We start from the raw sequence: 17,262 nt of genomic DNA, 5'->3' as shown, positions 1-17,262 counted from the left end.
GGTCAAAGAAAACATCAATTCGAAAAAATCAACAGCGACTCCAAGTTGTCATAGAGAAGCAAATTTAGTCAAGATGGGGAGGAATGAACAGTTGACATGTGGACACATGGAAATTATTTTGTCTTCATGATAATTTGACCACAGTGCTCATCAAATAAAAAGATGATCATGCTTTGGAAGTAATAATTAGTTAATTAGTTATTTAAAAGAAAAGTGGAAGAAGTTAGCTCAGTTATAGTTTGCAATTGATCCGAGGTAGTTAATTAGGTTATTAACTTTGACTAACATAGCAGTTAACTAGTAACTAGTCTGTTAGTATTGGCTCTGCGGGGCGTAGGTTTAAAAACTACATACACTAATTAGTCATACATCTCATTTTTCGCTCTTGGTGGTAATGATTTGGTCCGACCCTTAGTTTCCCTCAGCTAACCCTAATCCTAATCTTAACCTAATCCTAACCCCGAATATACAGTCGGCACGCAAATTACAACTACATCTCTATTCAACCTCACCGCCCTCAACACCAAGGTTTTAGGGTGTTTATTTTAAGCACAACTTTTAAAAACCCACATTCAACTGTAACCGCGGCTTCGCGAACATAAAAGCTCTTTTTGCTTTGTTCCCCCCCAAAAGTTCAACTGCTACGGCCCCAATCATTTTATTATTTATTTAGTCTTCCCATGCTCAACAAATGTTTCCTGATTTCTTTTCCTTCAGCGTAACTCAATATTTGCATTTATAGTTATTCTATTGTAACCATCGAAAGACAGTATGCTGAAGGAGTGGTACACTGGAACCTATAAAAAAATCGCAAGAATCAAGCGAACCGATATGGGCGCAGATGGGCTTGAGGATATTTTGACAGAGTTTCCTCCAGCATTTGAGTTTGCCAAACCGCTTTGCAGAGCTCTACGAGACATTCTTTTCCCGTACGGGGTCAGAGGAATTATCGTTGGCACCTCGCAAGACCCAAACCACTTATACAATCCCATTATCAAGGCGTACGACGATGCGATATACGTGCGCCCTCCCTCGTTGGAGCTTGAAATTGCGCAGCAGACCATTTCATCACAAACCAGAATAGGCCATCCCTTTGCAGCCGCTCCATTGAAGAGTCCACTTCCCTAGGCTGTGTATTCCACAACACGCACGTTACTCTATGACTGCAGTACGGCCAATTGGCCATATGATGAAGCGCACGCTTTCCCTCCACATTAAACAACTCCAATTCCCTCCGGCTCAGTCCGCCCCTCCAATACCGCAAGCATGAAATTGTTGGTAAAGAGGCCTCACCAGCTTACAACCCCAAATACCTTTGTTTTTTATGCAGCTAAACCAGGGGAGATTGGCTCCTGTTACATCTAAAGCTTGACAATATGCTGATGACCTTCGAGAATGAAGACTTTCTCCCCAACTTTCTCAAAGAACAGATCCGTAGGCTGCCCATGCAACGCAAAACCAACCCAACGAGAGGACGATATATTGTCTATCGCTGTCATAACAAATTCGTAGAGAACTGAGGAATATGGAGCCTAAAATCGTAAATTTTGGGTTAGCAACTTCCCTCAAGAACGACGGCCAAGGAAAAAATGGGGAAGAGTGAAGTTGGTCTTCACCCAATTCAACCAGACCAATATCGTCAGGTAAATGATGCTAAAGGGATTTATAATTCCAAAGCACACATAGCGGAAATGATCGCATTGCTTGGCCCACCTCCCAAGGAATTACTTGCAAAATTTGATGCCATGACAGAGTTTAAATGGCCCAATTCTATCAGAAACGAGGCGGCAAACTCTGCAGGAACAGGTGAGAGTTCTTTAATGGGCCTTTTTTCCATGAAGAAGATGGTTTGGTGGGGAAACATCCAATAAGCAGCATTATGTTTTGCTGTCCCATTCGTTCGGGCAGGCGAATTCCTTTCTGATGATCTAATACCCTCTCGAAAACTCGAAAGATTCAGTCTAATTTTTGGAAGGGGAGGAGAGGCAAATCTTCAGCCAGATGTTTTAAATGGCCTAAAACCCACCTTTAGGACGTATTTGTTTATAGCCGATTTATATATTCCCCCCAAAAAAGACTGCTGGATGCACACAACCTCCTATACAACGGTTCGAAAAAAAACCCCATCCTCTTCGCTCAGGGAATTGCCACCACAAAGCCTCTCCCTAATCTCTTTACACCGGTTTTTATTAAACCGACACGCCTCCTCCCCACGTTTGCACACCCGGCCCATTTGCCCGAAATACGCATCCCCATAATCGACTGTAACCTCCTCAAACATCCCAATATCCCTGATAGCCGTAACAAGCATACATGCCTGCCGTCCCACCAAGCAAGATACAAATAATACGCTAGGCCAGCACGAGTGGTTCATATACCTCGTCCAATTCCCTTATATCGCCGCATTGATGATGCATATCGACCGCTTCCTGACGACCTGATGTAGCGCGTATGTACTATCGCGAACGGGCACGCGCACGCACACCGATGCCGCGATCTGAATAGTCTCGTAGCTCGAGAAAGGGTGTCTCATCAAAGCGCAGAGCGCAAGGGTGCAGTTGCACAGGTTGTAATTGCAACATACTATGCAGCGACCATCGACAGGTTCACGGAGGAATGGGGTGGCGGGAAAAATGTCGTAGGGTCGTGGAAACTATTTGGAATGTCTATTTGATATTCGCCTTTGTATTTTGGGTTGGTAGATAGTACGTCCATCCCGCGCAATGACGTGTGGGTATTTGTGTACACCGCGTCGACTGATTGTAAGTTGTCCATCGCATCCCGGCCGGAAGTCTGGCGGGGTGGCACGCAGCCAGTTTAGAGAGCGGGGTTTGGCGAAGAGTTCGATACTAGTTTTGTTTGAACGGATGAGTGCGTAGACTGCATGCCAGAGTTGGTTGGCGGTTTATGCTGCTGTGTCTGCTGTCGCAGCGGCTGTAGCTGTGTCAACGAAGTGGACCGAGTGGCTGCAGATTGACGGATAGGAGGACGTGGGCCGCAGAGGCTGCAATAGGGGTTCTAAGGTTTTTCTTTGACGCAATTCGGAGGAGGAGAAGGCGGTGGGATTTGATAAATCTTCTTGGTCCTTTAGAGATGCGACATGGATGTCTAGGTATATCAGTTCCATTATCGAAAGATCCTCAGCTTGAATGTTCGTGGCCATGAGAGCGTGCTTGAGCGTATACAGTGCAAGATTCTCTAATGTATGATAACATGTGATCAAAGTGGGAATAACTATGTAAAATATTAACTTGAAAAAGATCAATGCGTGCAAATAGCAACAAGGGAACCAATATGCAATGAGATAACATCCCCATCAATGTGTACAGGATATGTCTGATGAAGAAAAGAGAGAAAGACAGAGAGAATGCTCTCTCTAAACAATGGGAGTATTTTAAAAAGACAAAACGTCTTGTTTGATGACAAAGAACAGCATCAGCCATTTGCTTTGACAATTCAGACATTGAATGGATAATATTTGCCCATCTTACTCATGATTGTTTGTTAAGATAGTTTTGAAATATTTTCAGGTTCAGTGCCATCTCTCCTTAAATCATTGTTCAAGGCTGGATAACCTGAGATTGATGAAAAAAACATTACCGTAGTAATTACTCGGTTCTCTGAAAATGTAACGCAATTGCGAGGAATCAATTTCCATGTAAAGGTACTCTATTCGCAAGTTGAATCTTTCGCCAAGTCTTTGTCCTTGTTTGTTGCTGATGATCAGATAAGATAACAGTCACCACGGAACAATAGAAACTTACGTTCCAGAGCCGAGCCCCGTGACCCTACCGAAACATGTAATTACGGTAGTACTCCACCATGCTCACCAGAGCCCCATACAAAAACTCAATACGTGGCGTAATCTTCATACCATACCGGCTGGCTGCGGGTCCGGTGTTGGTGTATCCTCGGTTCGAGGCTTAGTCAACCACGTGACCCGTTCTTCATACTTCCCCAACGTTTCGGAGCGTAAACATTTGCATTTTCGAACGTCACATCGTTCGAGCCAAGCACATCGAAAAGTCAGTAGGCGTTTGCTCAATTGCTTTCTCCCCAAGCCAATTCCAGCTTAATTTGCTGTCTGTGTCTTGTTGCTAATCGTTGTAGACAGAAAAGGAACAGAGGAAGTGACTTTTCTCCATCCACCAACCATGTCTGTTGCCCGCCAAACCCTCCGACAGCTGTCGTCCCGCGCCCCACGATCTCTTCCTCTGCGTCCACTAGCATCCTCTTCTGTTGCTGCGTCGTCTCTGTGGTCCACTTCCTCCAAATCTGCTTTCTTCAGTAAACTCTTACTTCCCAAATCTACAGTGTCCAGCTCTGCGTTTTCCACAATGTCTGCCCTCAAGGCTGCGGCCCCTGCTCCTGCGGAGCCTCGTGAATATGACTCCGAAATTGCCGCTATGGCCAACTACATTCACAACTACAATATCAACTCTGACCTTGCAGTATGTAAAATGGACATATCCTGAAATCATATTTCTTATTTCTATTTTTATTTTTATTGCAAACTTTTCTACATTTACTAAATCGACCTTTGTCTCCATAGTTTGATACTGCCAGATGGGTTTTCCTCGATACTCTGGGATGTGGTTTGGAGGCTTTGAAATTCAAGGAGTGCACAAAACTCCTCGGACCCATTGTTGAGGGCACCACCGTCCCCAATGGCTGCAAAGTTCCCGGAACTCCATACCAGCTTGATCCCGTCAACGGTGCTTTCAACATCGGCGCCATGATCCGCTGGTTGGACTACAACGACTGCTGGCTGGCTGCGGAGTGGGGCCATCCCTCCGACAACTTGGGAGGTATTCTCGCCGTTGCGGACTGGATCTCGCGGACAAACCGCGCTGGTGGATCCCTGGGTAACGGCAAGGTCCTCACTGTCCGTGATGTGCTCGAGGGTATGATCAAGGCCCATGAGATCCAGGGTGTGCTCGCCCTTGAGAACTCGTACAACAAAGTCGGCCTTGATCACGTGGTTTTGGTCAAGGTCGCTACCACTGCGGTTGTGTCCAAGATGCTTGGTTTGAACGAGAAGCAGACCGCTGATGCCATCACCCAGGCCTGGGTTGATGGACAGAGCTTGCGAACCTACAGACATTCCCCCAACACCATGTCCAGAAAGTCCTGGGCTGCTGGTGACGCTTGCCAGCGTGCTGTCAACCTTGCCCTCAAAGTCATGAAGGGTGAGCCCGGTGTTCCAACCGTCCTCTCTGCTCCAGTCTGGGGCTTCTACGATGTGCTGTTCAATGGCAACAAATTCAAGTTCCAGCGCCCCTATGGCAGCTACGTAATGGAGAACGTGCTCTTCAAGGTCTCCTATCCTGGTAAGATTTCACACCCCCTTAATTACCTCCCTCAATGCCATCATTAGCTGACCAATTCTAACAGCTGAGTTTCACTCGCAAACCGCCATTGAGGCTGCCAAGAACATCAACAAGACTCTGGCCGGCATGGGCAAGTCCGCCAAGGACATCAAGGATGTGACAATCCGCACCCACGAGGCTTGCGTCCGCATCATCGACAAACAATTCAAGCCCATGGACAACTTCGCTGACCGCGACCACTGTATCCAGGTTCGTCCCAACTCACCCCAACCCTTTCCCTTCCATTCTAGGACATACTAACCATCCCAATCCGGCAAAACAGTACATGGTTGCCACCATGCTCGTCTTCAATCGCCTCGTCGCAACCGACTACACCGACGGCTCCGAAGCCGCCACCTCAGAGCTCGTCGAGTCCCTCCGGAAGCGCATCAAGTGCGTCGAAGACCCGCAGATGACCAAGGACTACCATGACCCATCCCTCCGCACCATCCCCAACGCGCTCACTGTCACTCTTAATGATGGCACCATCCTCAATGAGGTTGAGGTCGCTGCGCCACTTGGGCACCGCCTGCGTCGTGAGGAGGCTAAGCCTGAGATCCTCGCTAAGTACAAGAGGCACCTTGATGCACATTATGATAATGCGAAGGTTGAGGAGCTCGTTAAGCTTGGTTTGGACCAGAAGACACTCGAGGGTATGGATGTTGATAAGTATGTGGATTTGTATGTTAAGAAGAAGGTTGACTTTTAAAAAAAAAAAAAAAAAAAAAAAAAAAAAAAACAATCGTAATATTATACATGTTTGGTTGTGATAGATAAATTGGTTGAAAGAAAGAGAATGGAGGAGGCATATGTGTATATAGATTTATTGTGCGGGGGAACACTGTTGTTCCTGAACATAGTATTTTTAAAAAACTTTCATTTGGAAAAAGCAGGGATATAATACACATATTATTGTATAACCACATGAAGTTCACATTCTCGTTTCAATTTTTTCATTTTCTGCAATCAGATCAATTCAAACAAAATGGGACCAACTAGAGCCCCGTGAACGCCTATTGAACTCCTTCATCTGGTGTAAAACAAATCGTGAAAAGAAAGCTACGACAAACATATCTAGGAACAGCCCGACACAGCTATGTACCGGCAGAACAAGAAAAAAAGAAAATCAAGAAAGAATCGACCCCTACATACTGTACACGGGAGCCAGCTAGCCAGATCTCGAAAATAACCAAAACGAACCACACAGAAGTCTTCCGCGCTCAACCCCATTCAAACTCCCGCACATTATAACACCAAAGTATACCACGCAGCCTGCACGAGCAGTACCACCGTTGCCAAAACCACGCCGCTGTACATGGAATCATACAATCCGTCTGCGACAGATTCATTACTGCTAATTGCCACAGCAGTTCCTGATACATCTCCCCCAATTGCTCTAGAGGTGTTTGCTGGGATCGCTGTAACTACCACGATGCTCGTTCGCGTTTGTAAGCTTGAACGGGAGGATGGGGTGGAAGCCGAGGGAGAGGAGGAGAGAGACGAGTTCGAGATAGAGGCAGCGACGGACGATGCAGAGGAAGACGTAGACAGGGCAGTTGTGATAGAATTTGAAGCGGAAAAGGGAAACATGGATTGCGAAAACGCACCCCTTGTTGTAGCTGCGCTGCTGTTGGAGGATGCGAACGTGACGTTTGTGGTAAGAACAGAGACAATGATAGAAGCAGAGGTAGAAGGGCCTCGCGTGGCAGACGGTTCTGATCTGGATTTTGATTCCGAGGTCGGAGGAGTCCGTTTCTGCCCACAGTTAGTATCTCGAACCAACAGCGCGATCCCCGCCCGGGCCGGTTTCAAATTATTCGCGCTCTCGAAAGCCTTGACATCAAACGGGCCGGAATCGCCGTTTGATACCACCTTCAGCTGCGCCGGCTGCTGGCCCTGATGTTGATACAGAAGGAAGGAAAACTGGCGCGGCCCAGCATCAGGAGACGGCGCCTCGTATGGGATGGTAGGTCCCTCCTGAGTCTCTAGCTTAGTCTTGTCGCCAGTAGCCCGGAAGCCGGATTGGAGATATTGCACCTTCCGCGCATTGTCGTCGGTCGTGTCGAGCATTAATATGGTGTATGAGATTGCACGGTTGACGCCGGAGCTATCGCCTAGGGCAAAGGTTGGCGGATTGCGGGCATCTATGCAGATGTCAGTGAATGACAATTGCATTATGACAAGAAGCTGAGGAAGATAGTTAACCTGCTAGATTGACTGTTTCGCCATTTGTGATGCCCTCAGATGCATCGCCTCCGAAACTTACTTGGAGGCCCTGTGTGCCGGAGGAGGAGAATCCTGCGGTTAGGTCTGCTGGGATGGGAACTTGCTGGGATGTGCCGAGGGTGAAGAGGAATGCCGTGAAGAATAGGTAAGATTTCATGACGGGCTGATGGTCGGGTATATGGATATCATATATATATATATATATGTATGTATGTATGTATGTATTTAAGCGTGAATGGGTGAATTAATTATTTACAGAAATTCAATTGAATCTTAGCGTCATACCCTTCCAGAGGGTATATGCAGAAAACAAAAGGGAATCAATGCAAACATATAAGAACAAGATAATTGAAGAATCGGACATGAAATGGCTGCGACCTTGGAAAACTCAACTATACCTTTATGGAGACCAAAATGGACAACACTGGATCTTTATAGCATTTCTCAGTTTCCAGTTGAGGTCCCGAACGGAAATCCTGCAAATGAAGACCTGGTTCCCACCCATTCTTGACACAGGTGAAGCAAGACTCTAAGCTATACTGGGATAGCAAATGAAGACAAAATTCAGTGCCTCCTCATCTCTGGATACTCGATTTTGACGCTGAGATTCTTGACGTTTCAGGGATGTCACAGACCGACAAGAAAAAGGTTCAACGAGTTGCCGGATCGATAATAGGTGGATCGCATGTAACGCCAGTGACCCAGCGGAGTTCATCACTTTGTTGCTGTTCCCCACGGTGGCTCCATCAGTGGTGCGGCGTAGAGGAGGCTCGGCATGCGGTTCATTGGCAAAAGAGTCTGAGATGTTTGAGATTCAGGACCAAGGTTTGAGGGCCAGCGAGTCATGTGACCTTTATCCACAACGTAAGGGTTTGTTTGGTCTGAGGCGCGGATCAACGAACAACAAAGTCCACGCAGATTTGGATTCGGGGATGTTATTTTCTAATGACGATATTGTGACTGGATACCCCCGAGGTGGGAATTCCTCGCTTTCAAGGGCGCCCAATTTTTTTCAGGCTGGTTGTTTTGTTTCCCGTGATTCTGGCCCCTTGTTCCATCCAATATCCATGCCTTCGACCAGACGGACCGGCCTTTCTCTTCTTTGGCTGTCGAGGCTATGGTTTACTTGAAACCCTTAAGGCAGAAGACGAGAAATCAGAATGGTTTGCCGGACAACTTCCATGAGATTCTTCATTGGAAATCAGACGTTTAAAGACTGAACATACCAGACTGCTACGATTCTCGGCAGCGGTGATCACACAATTAGTTACTGTACGGAGTATAACAGAGTCCCCTTGTGGCTACATAACTAGTTACAGCAATGGGTGAGCTGCCGGCGAATGAGGATATCAAATTTCTCCCCTCTGGTAAGCGCTCTATGTGCAACGCAGCCACGCACGTCGAACTCGCCAAATCTCAATAGATATATCCCGTTCCAGCCCTATGTTTTGGAAATCGATCAACCGAAACATTTGCTTTACTAGTTGAACGACTATATCTTTCCTCGGATCTCCATCTGGCCCATCAGAAGCCCCGTTCCCGGTGCAAGTTTGAGTTTTGGCTATGGGGTGCCATGGGCATTGCGTTGCGTACCTATATCCAATATATTTAGACGAATAAAGGTTTCTATTGCCCTTATTGGGGTTTCCAGATGTTCTCTGACTTTTTAGAGGGATTGATGGCGCCAATAGCCAAGTAAGTATATTAAATGCTATGGCATCGATAGCTGCAAGGTATTGGGAATGTCGATACATCTTTCATCATTTGACGCTCCTATTTTTCAGAACCATTTTGCAGAGACCATCTCATAGACATCCTGAGCCACTTGCAGGTCTTGAGCCTCACGTTGCGTTGTTAGCTGCCCGCCCTATGTCAACGAATCGCTCGTACTTGCTTTCAGTTTTGATCTTACTTGCTTTTATGCGTTGATGCCACTCATTGGCAACCATCCATTATGTGATGTTATACGCAAGCTGTTTTAGATACACTATGCTGATGGCAACTCAATTATCTAATGCACCCTTTCGATGAATTCAAGAAGAAAAGTCTTTGATCATATTCATAATCCATTTATGTTATCCTCCTCCGGCTAGCCCCACACAAATCTTTGAAGATCTAATATAAATACAGGTAAAGTGATTCTTCCTGAAGTGCTCTCTAGATATACTCCGTATTGATGAGCTGGAAACGACTACTTCCCGGTAACATTTATAGGCCATTCTATAAATTCGGACATGTAAATTCTCTACTAACACCTCATTCTCAGAACGTCTAATAACAGCTACATAAGTTCACAGAACTCTTCTTTGCATAGGTAAGTTTAAAGATACTAATCATATCCCTAAAACAATTTGACCCTGATTGTGTCTTTTACTTCCCAAGGTTCCCTAGGGCCCCCTTTAGCCGTTTGGTGGTAACAACCTTGATGCCTCCACCAGTTGTAAGTTATCGGTTACCATCCCCGTCGACGGACGTCATCCCGTCTATGTTAGTCAGTGTGCTCCCATACAACGATCTTGGGCCTGAACGCAAGGATATCACAACATCCCCACATGTGTGACGACATCGTAGTCACGGCAGGAAATCTATCGAGTTGCTTGATCATGAACCACGATTTCAAGCAGCCAACATCATGAGGGCAACCAAAACACTACCACACGATGACGGTGGCGGCTCACATTTAAGCATCTTGTACACATACTGGACATGCACAGTACATGTAACCGCCTCAGCGCTCGACAGACGGATGAAGTGGTCATTCACGATTCATTGGCCCGCAAAATGAAATTGCGGGCACTAAATATATTTCCCAACATGCTCTACCGTATTTTATGCTGTTTTATTCTGTTTTTTGATGACGGAGTTATCCATGACTGACTAAATAGGCACACGATCTAACTAGTTAGCGGTTAACAAGTATCATGATGACATGTTCGACTTCTTTTCATACCGTATTTATGCTCCAAAAACGATAACCCGAGGATGTATTCTCCATTCACTAGTAAATGGACTGCAGGGTTCCGCCCCATAGATTTTCACGAATCACCTGTCCACTTCAAATTCCACAGAGATCCATGAGCATCGCTGCTCCTGCCCCACCCGCCGCTGATGTCATCATAGAGTAATGCAATATGATTGTAACGTTAACGCAGAAGATGAGGATCTGGAGAAATGCGCTTCTTATTCCAGAAATAAGAAGTAGCAAGTTTATAAGGAAGATCGAAAGAATCAGTGAGTGAAATTATATAAGGGATGTTTCGTATCCCGTTGTCAGATATCCCCTACATGAGTATATTTGATAACTACTGATTAGTATCTGAGTTTAGTCCCGAGGGATAGTTGTAGGGAGGGAAAACATCAATTCACAGACTTTACCTTGTATTCAAGTGCCGACTCCACATAACTCTACGGAATCTAAAACAAAGGCCGCGGAAGGTACAGCACACATTACATCCCGCCCAGCATGGACGGCAGCGTTCTCATCATCGGTGCTGGCATATTTGGCGTCAGTACGGCATATCATCTATCTAAATCGCATCCAGACCCCTCGAGGATCACAATAATTGATGTCGCCCCGTACCCTCCAGCAAGAGCGGCCTCAACAGACACCAGCAAGATAGTTGCAGTAGATTACGCCCATCCGTTCTATATGGAAATGGCTTACGAAGCAAGGGACGCCTGGGAGAATTGGCCCATTTTTAAAGAGACAGGGCTCTACAATCGCTCTGGCTGGTTAGTGTTTGACCAAAAGTACAAGGACATGTCAACTCGTATTCGAGACTCTCTCCGTGCTGGTAGCAGAGAGGATGTCACGGTTGATTTCTCATGGGAAGATGTAGAAAATAAGTGGCCCGCTGAGCTGAGTGTGGTTAAAGGCCAGGGTCTCGAGCCCTCATACTCCAGCCCTGCTCCTGCCTGGGTGGATGCATCGAGACCATTGAAACTCATGCTCGATGAAGCCGTCAAGTTGGGAGTCAAGTACGAGATGGGAGATGTCCGTCGACTTGTTCCGGGGAAAGATGGAATTGAATGCCTTTTTACGAAGAACGGGAGGGTATTTAGGGCCAAGAGAATATTGCTAGCCACGGGGGCCTGGACGAGCCAGTTGATGTCTCCGCTTGAGGATGAATTGGGTTTTTCCGAGGCAGAGAGGGTTGAGTCACAAATAAAAGCAGAGGGTATCCCGATTGCCTATTTTAAATTATCAGAGGATGAGGTGAAGAAGTATAACCGGCTCCCTATCGTCGTGTATGGTACTGAAGGTATTCTGAAATCAACCCTGCCCCTTTGAGACTGCGCTGGTTACAACCCATTAACATGGTATAGGTCAATTGCTTCCGCCCACGAAGTCGAGAACAGTGAAGTTCGACACTTCTGCTTTCTCGAATGCCGTGGTCACAGAGACAGGGCATACGATCACTGCTCCCCATAGCCAGGATCTGTCATTTGTTCCTAAAGATATCAAAGACAAAGCCTTGAAGCAGATCAGAATGAAATTGCCTCAGATGCTTGAAAATGGGAGACAAGCTACCTGGAAGGTGTGCTGGGATTCTGTGCGGCCTGACAAGGACCAATTGATTGCACGACACCCTCACCCTAAGCTACCGAACCTTTATCTCGCTGTTGGGGGTTCATTTCACAGCTGGAAATTCCTCCCTATCATTGGGAAGTACGTTGTCAACATCTTGGATGGGATTAGCAACGGGGAAGAGCGGGACCAACGCTGGGGATGGAGAACGTATGTTTAACCGTTGGGGTTCCAGCGGCCGGGATGAAGAGAAACCAGAGTATACAATCTGCTTGACTTGCATTGTTACCTCCGCTTGCTGCCACGCGTGACCTCTATGAACCAAACATGATACCTACATAGCGATTTTGATTGGATATTATCGCAAAAAAAAAAAAAAAAAAAAAAAAAAATCTCCTATTCCATTTGTACTGTCCATACGTTACGAAGCCCTACTGGCAGGTCCCAGCACGACGACATGACCGAACGAGGGTTAGTTAGTTAACACTGCTTACCGATCTATCACATTGAAACCTAGTTAAATATTTATTCTTGGACTCACCAACAAGCTTTTCAAGCGATAAAATAGAAAGTATTCTGAACGCGAAAGGGGCTAGTCATGTGACCCAGGCTTCCCCAGCCAGCTTCGGCCGTCTCCGAACTATCAAAATCTTCCAAAACTCACTTGATCAACACTAATAGAGCATCTCCACTCTCGATTCGTTTCGCAGAACTCATAGCCGGCCAAGCAAGTTAGCAGCTCCAGATAGTTCCACTTCCTCAGGTATAAGATGCCACCCCTAGAATCCTCTCAACGCGAAGAATCTATCCAGTTAGCCGATAACAGCCTAGGGAATTCAATGGCCTTTGTTCCTCCGTACAGGCAGCGGCAACAGCATTTAACATCCCTAGAAGCAACCTCTGAGATCAAATACTGGTTCAACAATCAAGCCTGCCAATCATGTCTTTCGGCAAAGATTAAGCCCTGAACAGGAACAATTCCTAGTTGAATGGATGTTGAATGAAGATTCCAGAGCTCATTCTCCTTCACATATACATACATACCTTTGAGAAACGGCCTTCTGAATCGTGAAGATGAAGAAGAATATTGTAATTGACTGGACTTAAAGAGATCTTCTTGTCTGAAACTCGACTCACGGCTGAGGATTCTAGAATGTTGCTTCTAGATGATCACGAAAGTTCTACAAGCATTGAATTTTTTTTTTTTTTTTTTTTTTTTTTTGATTTTTGTCATTCAAATAGGATGCATGTGATCTTTCTATCAGCGCATTTCCTTTATATGCTGCAATTATTCAATTTATCTGTGTTTTCACCCATGAAGGTCTACTATTAGACTTTCTAGTGAGAAAGCTAAGGTATCTAGGTGATTCAGCTTCAGTGAAAAAAACTAAGATTTATTCAGATCCATTCAGAGGTATATTCAAAGACTTCAAATCAAATGAAAATAAGGAATGAAAAAAATTGATGTCTTGAACTCTTTAAGGCATTAGAATTCTCATAGGTTTAACTTCAACAGCTCTGAACCTCTACATATATGAATTTCATCGAACTCAGTATGGCAGACGCTTTACTTACTATCAAAACCCTCAGCATATATATAAGGCACTGAAGCTTGATGAAATATTGGCCTGAAGCCTGAAGACCTTCTTTCCAAAGGTGAGGAAGGCAATCGGAGGTTTAAACGCTCAGAAGGTGGCTCAGGAAGCTTCAATTTACAAGCTTTCTAGTCAAAGAGAGGCTTTCGGCAGCTCAAAGATTAAGAAGAGAGTTCAACCTGACCCCAATAGCAAGTTTGCTAATGTTGAAAGGATGAAGCATGCTCTAGATGGGGCCGCTGCTTTTGGAGGCTAGAAATCAGGCCAAAAAGGCTGCAGCAGCTGTATTACAAGCAGGCCTACAAGCATGTATAGAAGAATGGCAAGCTTATTAGAATTCGTGGAATAATAGAGCACTTGGCTTTGAGCGTGGTGGATTTAATACAATGGGAGCATTCTACGGGTTAACTAACTAACTTACTGGCGTAGTTAGACGCTGCCAAGTTCCTAGCAACTAAGCGCCTTCGGCCAGAGGAGTTTACCTAGGCAAATGCCATGTTCTCCAGCCCGATGGTGGAGATGGCAACCCTCCGCTCCCACCAATACGGTCCCTCTCCAGATGCCGAGGATATCAGGATTTGGCGGGGAGGTCAATGGGGGAGAACAGCCGGGACATAGCTAAGTAGCTTTGGGGTCTGGGGGGAGGGGGGAGGAGAGAGGGGGAGGGTTCATATCAACTTCAATTATTTCTTTCCTACATCGTCTATTGTTCCTCGCTTTCTCTTTAGGTGTGAACAGTCCTGAAATCGATTTTACGAAAGCTGTTTGGGTGGGAACTTCATTGCACGAGAGTTGCCTTCCGCTGTTTCGATTTAGGGTTTGAACAAAGAGAGACGATTCGACTGACAGTATACGATCCAAAAAAGATGGCTCTGGGTAGGCAATCCATTTCCTCTACTTTACAAGTTTCCACATGGTTGATCCATTGCTTCGAGTAGCTGCTGCTGCTGCAGCGGTCACCGGAATCGGTGCTCTGGGTGCTTATCTGGATGCCAAATACCACCTCAGAAGGGATCTCGAAACTGTCCTTAGGTATAACCGCAGCGACCGCATTGTCGCCCGAGCTAGTAAGTTTTCTCCCGTGTATAGTGTCAATTTCGCGTAACTATTTGACCTGACAATTGCGCTTCAATCATCATATAGAGGCAGATGGCAAGTTAAATGTGTGGTACCTGTTTGAGAACATGGTCGAAAAGTACCCGGATGTCACTTGTATCTGGTCGAGGGATGGTATTTATACCTTCCAGCAAGCCCATGATATAGCCTGCCAGTATGGAAATTATTTTGTTTCCATTGGTGTGAAACGTGGCCAGCTGGTAGCATTCTACCTACAGAATTCGCCAGAATTTATTATTGCATGGCTTGGACTCTGGTCAATCGGCTGCGGCCCCGCAATGATCAACTACAACCTCGCAGGGAAAGGACTTATTCACTGCCTCAAACTCAGTGGAGCGGAGTTCATCCTCGTGGATACCGACCCGGAATGCACGGCCCGAATTAACGATCAGATGGACGAGATTGAGAACGAAGCTAAGATGCAGCCCATTTTCTTGGATGATTCTCTCAAAGCTCACATTTCTTCGCTCCCGACAATTATACCAGACAAAAATCTTGCTCGTAACATGGATGGCGGGTTCCCGGCTATGCTTCTCTATACTTCAGGCACAACAGGACTGCCAAAAGGGTGCGCATTTACCATGGAACGGATGCACACCGTAGTATTTCAAAAGCATCTGCGTGATAAAGGGGGGTACGACGGTGACAGGTGGTATATTTGCATGCCAATGTATCACGGAACAGCATCAGTTTGCGTTATGGCCTGCATACTCAGGGGCGTCGGCCTTGCAACAGCCAAGAAGTTCAGTGTGAGCAATTTCTGGAAAGATGTTCACGATTCCGAATCCACATACTTTGTTTATGTTGGGGAGGCAGCTAGATATCTGCTCGCTGCCCCACCTTCACCTCTGGATCGTGGTCATAAAGTCCGCTGCATGTACGGAAACGGCTTAAGACCGGATGTTTGGGAGAAATTCCGGGAGCGATTTGCTATCCCAAATGTTGCAGAGTTTTTCAGTAGCACGGAAGGGCTATTCGCCCTCATCAACTTTGACAGTGGTCCATACCAATCCAGCTGCGTCGGACACCATGGCGCCATCTTCCGCTACCTCATGCATAACGTCTATATCCCTGTCGCCCTCGACCCTGAAACTGGAGACATATATCGTGACCCAAAGACGGGCTTCGCAGTCCGTAATTCGTATAGCGAGGGAGGCGAAATTCTCGTAACAATACCTAATGAACTTGCCTTTCAGGGCTACTGGAAGAATCCCAACGCCACCGCGAAAAAGTTCGTCCGCAACGTTTTCAAAAAGGGCGATTTGTATTACCGAACCGGGGACGCTCTCCGCCGCACAGATGACGGCCATTGGCATTTCCTTGACCGACTTGGAGACACATTCCGCTGGAAATCCGAGAACGTGTCCACGGCAGAAGTAGCCGTCGTTCTAGGTGAATATCCCGGTGTCCTCGAAGCTAACGTATACGGCGTAAGCGTACCCTCCTATGAAGGTCGTGCTGGCTGTGCGGCTCTGCTCATTGATCCCAACCACCGGGCCAGGTTTGATTTTGCTGGCTTTGCTCGTCATGCCCGCGAGAGACTACCCAAGTATGCTGTTCCGGTGTTTATACGACTAGTCCAAGCTTCGGACCATATTCACAACCATAAGCAAAATAAAGTGCCGCTGAGAGATGAAGGAATTGATCCCGATAAGGTCGGAACGAAGGCTGAGAATGGGAAGAATGATCAATTCTTGTGGTTACTCCCTCAGAGAGATCTGTATGTGGAATTCGGGCGGAGGGAATGGGACATCTTGGTGAGCGGGCAGGTAAAGCTATAAAGTGCTACGGAACAAGAGCAATTGTGCAGTCTGTCTTTCGCTGTTAACAAGTTTATATTTTTTTTCATGAATTCGATGGGGTTTTTCCCCCTTCAATTACTTTTCATCTTGTTCGCCCTGAACATCCATCCCATTTTCATGTATGTTCTGACAAAGGCTGCATTTAGGCTTGTTCCTTGCTGAATGGTGATAGACATTTAGATATCTTACAAGTTTATTTTCCTATTTTAAATACGCCCCAGAAACCAACATCAGGACCACGAGACAGGCGTTGTCTAGATAGGTTTTATATATATATCTCAGACTCTCAACTTTAAAGTAGCCGGGTTTTCAATAATCCCGGACCTGCTGCTGGATTGTACACCGCCTATATCAGTCTCTAGTGATGTTGGTTTCGAAAATTCAAACCCCAAGTCCTCCCTCTAGCCTCTGAACTTTAAACACTTGAGTACATGTCCAGGAAGGAGTGTCGTGCAGGAAAGAGACGTATACGAAGCCCGAAAACATAATAACATGGGATAGAGGGCTGTTTGGGGGCTCTAACTAGTAGCCAATATCAAAGAACTTGATAATTAGGGGATTTGCCATGGAAATCTCTAGATATCTGAAATCAAATCGGAAACCATTCGCTCGGTTTCCGATGGTTC

At 46.1% G+C, this 17,262-nt stretch overlaps 8 protein-coding genes across 8 annotated transcripts; 6 read left to right on the top strand and 2 right to left on the bottom strand.

Moving 5' to 3' along the window:
- Positions 1-771: 771 nt before the first annotated feature.
- PAAG_04561 (hypothetical protein) lies at positions 772-1,270 on the top strand (the record flags this gene model as incomplete). Its single annotated transcript, XM_002793605.2, has 2 exons — positions 772-1,114; positions 1,170-1,270. The coding sequence occupies 2 exons, from the start codon at positions 772-774 to the stop codon at positions 1,268-1,270; spliced, it is 444 nt and encodes a 147-aa protein (XP_002793651.2).
- Positions 1,271-1,589: 319 nt separating this feature from the next.
- Positions 1,590-1,871, top strand: PAAG_11889 (hypothetical protein; the record flags this gene model as incomplete). Its single annotated transcript, XM_015847457.1, has 1 exon — positions 1,590-1,871. One exon carries the CDS (start codon positions 1,590-1,592, stop codon positions 1,869-1,871), a length of 282 nt encoding a protein of 93 aa, XP_015702945.1.
- A 521-nt stretch (positions 1,872-2,392) lies between these two features.
- PAAG_04560 (hypothetical protein) lies at positions 2,393-3,163 on the bottom strand (the record flags this gene model as incomplete). Its single annotated transcript, XM_015845300.1, has 4 exons — positions 2,393-2,513; positions 2,585-2,793; positions 2,851-2,966; positions 3,037-3,163. 4 exons carry the CDS (start codon positions 3,161-3,163, stop codon positions 2,393-2,395), a joined length of 573 nt encoding a protein of 190 aa, XP_015699526.1.
- A 991-nt stretch (positions 3,164-4,154) lies between these two features.
- Positions 4,155-6,078, top strand: PAAG_04559 (2-methylcitrate dehydratase; the record flags this gene model as incomplete). The annotated part of the gene is made up of 4 exons (XM_002793603.2): positions 4,155-4,451; positions 4,553-5,330; positions 5,395-5,579; positions 5,653-6,078. 4 exons carry the CDS (start codon positions 4,155-4,157, stop codon positions 6,076-6,078), a joined length of 1,686 nt encoding a protein of 561 aa, XP_002793649.1.
- Positions 6,079-6,614: 536 nt separating this feature from the next.
- PAAG_04558 (hypothetical protein) lies at positions 6,615-7,752 on the bottom strand (the record flags this gene model as incomplete). The annotated part of the gene is made up of 2 exons (XM_002793602.1): positions 6,615-7,513; positions 7,575-7,752. The coding sequence occupies 2 exons, from the start codon at positions 7,750-7,752 to the stop codon at positions 6,615-6,617; spliced, it is 1,077 nt and encodes a 358-aa protein (XP_002793648.1).
- Positions 7,753-8,916: 1,164 nt separating this feature from the next.
- On the top strand, positions 8,917-10,155 carry PAAG_04556 (hypothetical protein; the record flags this gene model as incomplete). Its single annotated transcript, XM_015845299.1, has 6 exons — positions 8,917-8,962; positions 9,035-9,184; positions 9,266-9,290; positions 9,380-9,481; positions 9,862-9,909; positions 9,987-10,155. The coding sequence occupies 6 exons, from the start codon at positions 8,917-8,919 to the stop codon at positions 10,153-10,155; spliced, it is 540 nt and encodes a 179-aa protein (XP_015699525.1).
- A 903-nt stretch (positions 10,156-11,058) lies between these two features.
- PAAG_04555 (sarcosine oxidase) lies at positions 11,059-12,343 on the top strand (the record flags this gene model as incomplete). Its single annotated transcript, XM_002793599.2, has 2 exons — positions 11,059-11,857; positions 11,922-12,343. 2 exons carry the CDS (start codon positions 11,059-11,061, stop codon positions 12,341-12,343), a joined length of 1,221 nt encoding a protein of 406 aa, XP_002793645.2.
- Positions 12,344-14,631: 2,288 nt separating this feature from the next.
- Positions 14,632-16,615, top strand: PAAG_04554 (fatty acid transporter protein; the record flags this gene model as incomplete). Its single annotated transcript, XM_015845298.1, has 2 exons — positions 14,632-14,785; positions 14,862-16,615. 2 exons carry the CDS (start codon positions 14,632-14,634, stop codon positions 16,613-16,615), a joined length of 1,908 nt encoding a protein of 635 aa, XP_015699524.1.
- Between the last annotated feature and the right edge of the window lie 647 nt (positions 16,616-17,262).

The sequence above is a fragment of the Paracoccidioides lutzii genome (genome assembly GCF_000150705.2).
Source record: "Paracoccidioides lutzii Pb01 unplaced genomic scaffold supercont2.11, whole genome shotgun sequence".
NCBI classification, from domain to species: domain Eukaryota; kingdom Fungi; phylum Ascomycota; class Eurotiomycetes; order Onygenales; family Ajellomycetaceae; genus Paracoccidioides; species Paracoccidioides lutzii.
This window is presented reverse-complemented; position numbering and strand designations above follow the sequence as displayed.